The sequence below is a fragment of the Schistocerca nitens genome, chromosome 10 (genome assembly GCF_023898315.1).
Source record: "Schistocerca nitens isolate TAMUIC-IGC-003100 chromosome 10, iqSchNite1.1, whole genome shotgun sequence".
Classification (NCBI taxonomy): domain Eukaryota; kingdom Metazoa; phylum Arthropoda; class Insecta; order Orthoptera; family Acrididae; genus Schistocerca; species Schistocerca nitens.
In genome coordinates this window covers 207,193,629-207,199,628 of record NC_064623.1, presented here as the reverse complement: position 1 = coordinate 207,199,628, position 6,000 = coordinate 207,193,629, and the positions used below count along the sequence as shown (strand labels likewise).

Below are 6,000 nucleotides of genomic sequence, written 5' to 3'. Positions count from 1 at the left end.
CAAGAAGACATATATATATATATATAAAAACCACTTTATGTGGATGATTTTGTCACAACAGATAAAAATGTACATAAACAAACAATTCAATTCACTACCATTCCTCATTCATACACCAAAAAACAATAAATATAGCCACCAAGTGGCGGCAGGAGAACACACACACACACAAGAAGTTTTAACTTTTACAAGCTTTTGGAGCCAGTGGCTCCTTCTTCTGGCAGATGAGTTGAAGGGGAAGGATGAGGGGTGAAGGAAAAGGGCACATTTCAGAAAAGCCACTCAGAACCTCAAGTCAGGGGAGACATACTGGACGGTATGAGATTTTTGCCTTCTCATCCCATCCAGTAAGTCTTCCCTGACCCGAGGTTCTGGGTGACTTTTCTGAACTCTACCCCTTTTCCTTCTCCCCTCATCCTTCCCCTTCAACTCTTCTGCCAGAAGAAGGAGCCACTGGCTCCGAAAGCTCGTAAAAGTTAAACCTTTTTGCGCATGTGTTCTCCTGCCCTCCCTTGGCGAGTGGATTTTTTTTCCCTATCCATTTACATTAAATTGTCAATAATTGATTATTTTCATTGTTAAATAAATAATATAGGTTTCTTCTACATTAATGAACATGAGCCACAAAAAAGGAACAGCTACTAAAATTTGCAAATGTTCTGACATGCATTTTGGTGCTAATGAAAGTATTACAATGTTTATTATTAGTTCATTTATTCAGTCTTATTATAATTAAAAGGCAGTTTAATTTCTCACCAGGGCAAAGGATTATGTTTCGCTACAATATATGTACTACATTATCCCACAACTGAAATGTGCCCTTATACATAACAGTATATCAACCTTGTCTCCTAATTATTAGTCAGGCAAATGTAAAGCTTCGTGCTTTTTTAAATTACATTGCTGAGAAAATGCTCTCCCACATACACTGCACGAAAAAGGTTTTTCTCCCGTATGGCTTCGCATGTGCACGATCAAGCGTTCCCTCCGAGCACAGTTCTTACCACAAATCTCACATGTGACCGTGGCCTTCAGATCTCCCATGTGCACTTTGATGTGGGATATTAAATTTCGTTTATTAGAAAAACACATGGAGCACACGTCACAAATGAATGGCGGCAAGTCCTGGCAGAACGGTTTCCTCCGCTTGTTGCAGCGGTACGGCACCTTGCCGTGATTTGCCTTGTGTTTCTGGAGAGCCCCCTGATCCTCAAACATCCTGTTGCACAGATCACAACCGTACCCTTTTATCTGGCACCGTTTTCTGAGATGTGACTGCATGTTGCACAACTGCGTGAAAGTCTTTGAACAGATGGGACAGGAGTAAGGTTTCTCTCCCGTATGGACTACTCCGTGCCTCTTAAGATCGCCGTTGGTAAAAAAACCTTTGCCACAAGTGTCACACAAAAACTGCCGTTCATCTGAATGGAACAATTCGTGGCAGCGTAAATGTTCGGGCTTTCGGAAACATTTCTGGCAAATTTTACACTGGAAAGGCCTGTCCGAAAGATGTCTGCTGTAATGCGATTTGTGCCTGCGTCGCTTTCTGACAGCTTCTGGAGTGGCTTCGACAGTTTTGTGCTCATTCTTTTTTTGAAGTATTCTGGAACAGAAATACAAACTAACTCACAAAAATATATTGTACCCTTTGCTAAAATGATGCAAAATACTCTCATATGACTTCTAAATGTGGATTTTGAAATGTTTGTAAGTCTATATATTCCTTCTAGATTTACTTAGTTTTCTGCTAATGAGAGATTCATTCTACAACTTTTGAGATGTGCTGAGTCCTGGTCCACTGTCACACTTATGAGATAGTCATAATGACAGCAAAAAATCTTAATTTATTCTAAATTTCAAGTATATGAAACTATCAAATGCTGTGTAAATGTCTCCTCTGTTGTACTCTGAACATTACAAATTCAGTACTATGCAGTGTTTGTTATAAAGCCGTATGATAAGTGGTATTATATAAGTAAATAGGACTCAGTGTTTATAATGAAATAATAAGCAATTAGTTCCATAAAAGAAATTTAATTTCTTTACCAGCTTTGGTCACTCACTGCTTTTCCTCAGAAGTTTATACCCATCGCATTATGTGCGAGTGTCAACAATAAGGTGCATGCAGCAAAGTGCCATGTTCCTAAAAAATATGCAGGAGAAAAAAGTAATACAATACTGAATACATTAATACAATATGAGGTCTTATTGTATAATGGATTCAGTATTGTATTACTTATTGTTGCTGTATATTTTTTAGGACCGTGGAAATTTGCTGTATGCATTTTATTATTGACACTCACAAGTAATGTGATAGATATAGCCATCTGCAGAAGGGCACTAAGTGCCCAAAACCTGTAAAGGAATAAAATTTCTATTATGCCAATGGTTGCTTACTATTTCATAATGTACGACTACAGTTGCTGAGGGTGGATAAACACTGGACTCAGCATTTACAGATGGAAAATTTTTTTTTCTCTGAGACATACCATTGTAATCCAGTAAATATTAATCAAATAAGGGCAGATAAACAATAGTTATCTATCCTGGAACTCAATACTAGATGCAGCTTGCCTTGCTATGGCTTCCAAGAGCAACAAAAGTTAGATTTTCAATCTTTTGCATAATTACTGATCAAGTTTAAAAGTTTAAAATGCTGTCATAATCTATTAATTAAGAGGTATAATGTTATGTAAAACTTTAACACCATATGACAAATATTAGAATTGGGAACAGTGAGTTTGTCTCGAGGCAGAGTAACTGACAACATGCAAACACCTGGACTTTATTTATCCAGCATTTGAGAACGAGACCACTTAGCAACTATCAGCAAACTAAACACATAATTTCAAACCCTTACGAAGCTTTTTCTTGCTGACACCTCCTACAAAATGATGAAAGGACAAAAATTTATTGCTGAATTTTTGCTGTTAATGCAGTAAAACTTCAGCATCAGACATAGAGTTTTAATTTGTTACTTCTTTTTGCTACTGACTCTATTCACAACACAGTTTGCAGGGAGTCATCCACTGTTTAACAAGGAGAGCAGTTAGTGACTTCCAACAAACTTTAAGCAACATTTCAAACCTTTTCTAACTTTTTCTTTATTACATTCTTAAAGTCAAATATTTAACATACACACATCAAAAGCAGTTTTGCATCAGCCCGGTTCCCAGAACTCCTGAAGATAGATGTTGACTGTGGATATTGTATCACAGACACAGTCCCTTTGACTGTTCAGAGATGTCACTAAACCCGCCCAATGGTGTAAACAACCATGCATGAGCAGCACCTATCAGACGGAGGGAATCCGACAGCTGATCAGTTTCGGTCATTCTACCAGGAAGGAGGTACATGGCTCGTGTTGTCTGCAGTTCAACCGTGCCTAGACTGTCATTACCGTGGTTGGATCACATCCGCATTGTTACTTTGTGCCAGGAAGGGCTCTCAACAAGGGAAGTGTCCAGGCGTCTCAGAGTGAACCAAAATGATGTTATTCGGACGTGGAGGAAATGCATAGAGACAGGAACTGTCGATGACATGCTACGCTCAGGCCTCCGAGGGGTACTACTGCAGTGGATGACCGCTACCGACGGATTATGGTTCGGAGGAACCCTGATAGCAATGCCACCATATTGAATAAAGCTTTTTGTGCAGCCACAGGATGTCGTGTTATGACTCAAACTGTGCGCAATAGGCTGCATGATGCACTACTTCACTCCTGATGTCCATGGCGAAATCCATCTTTGCAACCACGACACCATGCAGCACGGTACACATGGGCCCAACAACATGCCGAATGGACTGCTCAGGATTGGCATGACATTCTCTTCACCGATGAGATTTGCATATGCTTTCAACCAGACAATCGTCGGAGACGTGTTTGGAGGCAACCTGGTCAGGCTGAAAGCCTTAGACACACTGTCCAGTGAGTGCAGCACAGCAAGGTCTAGGTTCCCTGCTGTTTTTGGGGCGGCATTATGTGGGGGCCAACATACGCTGTAACGGCTGTACGATACGTGAAGCCGTCCTCCAACCGATAGTGCAACCATATTGGCAGCATATTGGCGACGCATTTGTCTGCATGGACAATTCAGGCCCCCATCATGCACGTCTTGTGAATGACTTCCTTCAGAATAACATCGCTCGAATAGAGAGGCCAGCATGTTCTCCAGAGATGAACCCTATCATGCCTGGGATGGATTTAAAAGGGCTGTTTATGGACGACATGGCTCATCAACCACTCTTGAGGGATCTACACCGAATCGCCGTTGAGGAGTGGGACAATCTGGATCAACAGTACCTTGATGAACTTGAGGATAGTATACCACGACGAATACAGGTGTGCATCAATGCAAGATGATGTGCCACTGCGAATTAGAGATACCGGTGTGTACAGCAGTCTGGACCACTATCTCTGAAGGTCTTGCTGTGTGGTGGTACAACATGCAATGTGTGGTTTTCATGAGCAATAAAAAGGGCGGAAATGATGTTTATGTTGATCTCTATTCCAATTTTCTGTACAATTTCCGGAACTCTCAGAACCGAGGTGATGCAAAACTTATTTTTATGTGTGTAATTAAGTGATTTGTGAAGTAATCAGACATCTGAAGCTATTTTATATAAGGGAGTTCAGTCCTTTAAACAACCAGGGGTGTTTTCTGGTAGCGCATAACTGACAAGACAGCAGCTCCTCCCACCCAAAACAGCAGCTTCCTTTCTAATTTATTCGATTAAATTTAGATGGCAAAGGAGTGAACAGCATTAAGTAATATTTTGGGTTATTAAATCTCAAACATAAAAAATGTTAAGATGAGCTTCTAATCTTAGCAAGATGATTAAGTAGTATAGTGATAGTGTATTGTTAATATAGTAGACAGTTTAAATCTCTACGATTTCCTTGACTTCTGTTAATGTATATCTTGACTTGTTCCATATCCCTGAAGATTCTCCATCTTGATGGAATTTACAGAACACAATGAACGGATAAGTGAAAGAATGAACAAACGAGATGGATATAATGGCAGCATGCAATCTAACTTATTCACACTTTGAAGTACATGCAACTACTAGATGAAGTGGAAGTTGTTTTAATGACAAAAAGCCACTCAATAATGAGAGATTAGTGACTGTGGAGTCGCACCTACAGATTTCTTAAGATGAAAACTGGAAAGATTGGGACAAAGAATGGCAGGAAAAGCTTACACACAAGTACAAACAAGTTACACTTGCCAGTGAGTGTACTAATGTCTGTTAACAAAAAAAGATATGAAAATTTAAGGAATACGGACTGTGTAAACACTCAATTTCAAAACATTGTTGACGATGACTCAAAAGCAAGGTTATTTGTAAGTACCTCCGGAGTTTCAGAAGATAGTTGTACAAAAACTACAGCATATACAGAAAAATGACGCACGTCAGTGGATCCACCATTCTCCAAGTTTTGGTACATAATACACCTCATGACATAGTTGCACTAGGGGGCAGGTGTGACTGAACATGTAAACATATTACCCACTGTGTAATGTTGAATCAAATCAATTCATGCCTGTGAATAGGCAATACAGTGAACAGATTTCCAAAGCAGGCTGCTGCCACTCCTTCACAGGCAATATATGATGATGACTTCAATGAATACACATAGTGATGTTTCCTGTTTCACAAACAATGTCCATACTAAGCAACTGGATTATAAGTTAAAAACTTGAAGAGGTGCTATATCTGACATGCATCTATTTCCTGACTTCTTATAGTTTTCACACAGTCATCTTTTGAAACCCCAGAGGTGCTCATGAATAACCATATATTGGCACTTGTATCACATGCTAGTAAACCAATATCACCAATGTATTATTTATCATTCTTCTAAGCAAACACAATGCACAGTCACAAATTCTTGGGCACTTAGTAATCCTCATGCATTAGAACCCATTCAGACTACATTACCACTGACAGCACACACCCTTTATACACCCGCCTCCTCCACCCCACCCACCCTTT

At 39.7% G+C, this 6,000-nt stretch overlaps 1 protein-coding gene across 3 annotated transcripts in view; it reads right to left on the bottom strand.

The window, feature by feature from the left end:
• Positions 1-697: 697 nt before the first annotated feature.
• The window catches only part of LOC126210430 (zinc finger protein 189-like), a 44,316-nt gene continuing 39,013 nt past the window's right edge, over positions 698-6,000 (bottom strand). For all 3 annotated transcript variants that reach the window (XM_049939661.1, XM_049939662.1, XM_049939663.1), the window contains exon 7: positions 698-1,603. In XM_049939661.1, the coding sequence (XP_049795618.1) occupies positions 859-1,603 (745 nt within the window). In that variant the 3' untranslated portion in view covers positions 698-858. The remainder of the gene's footprint in view (positions 1,604-6,000) is intronic.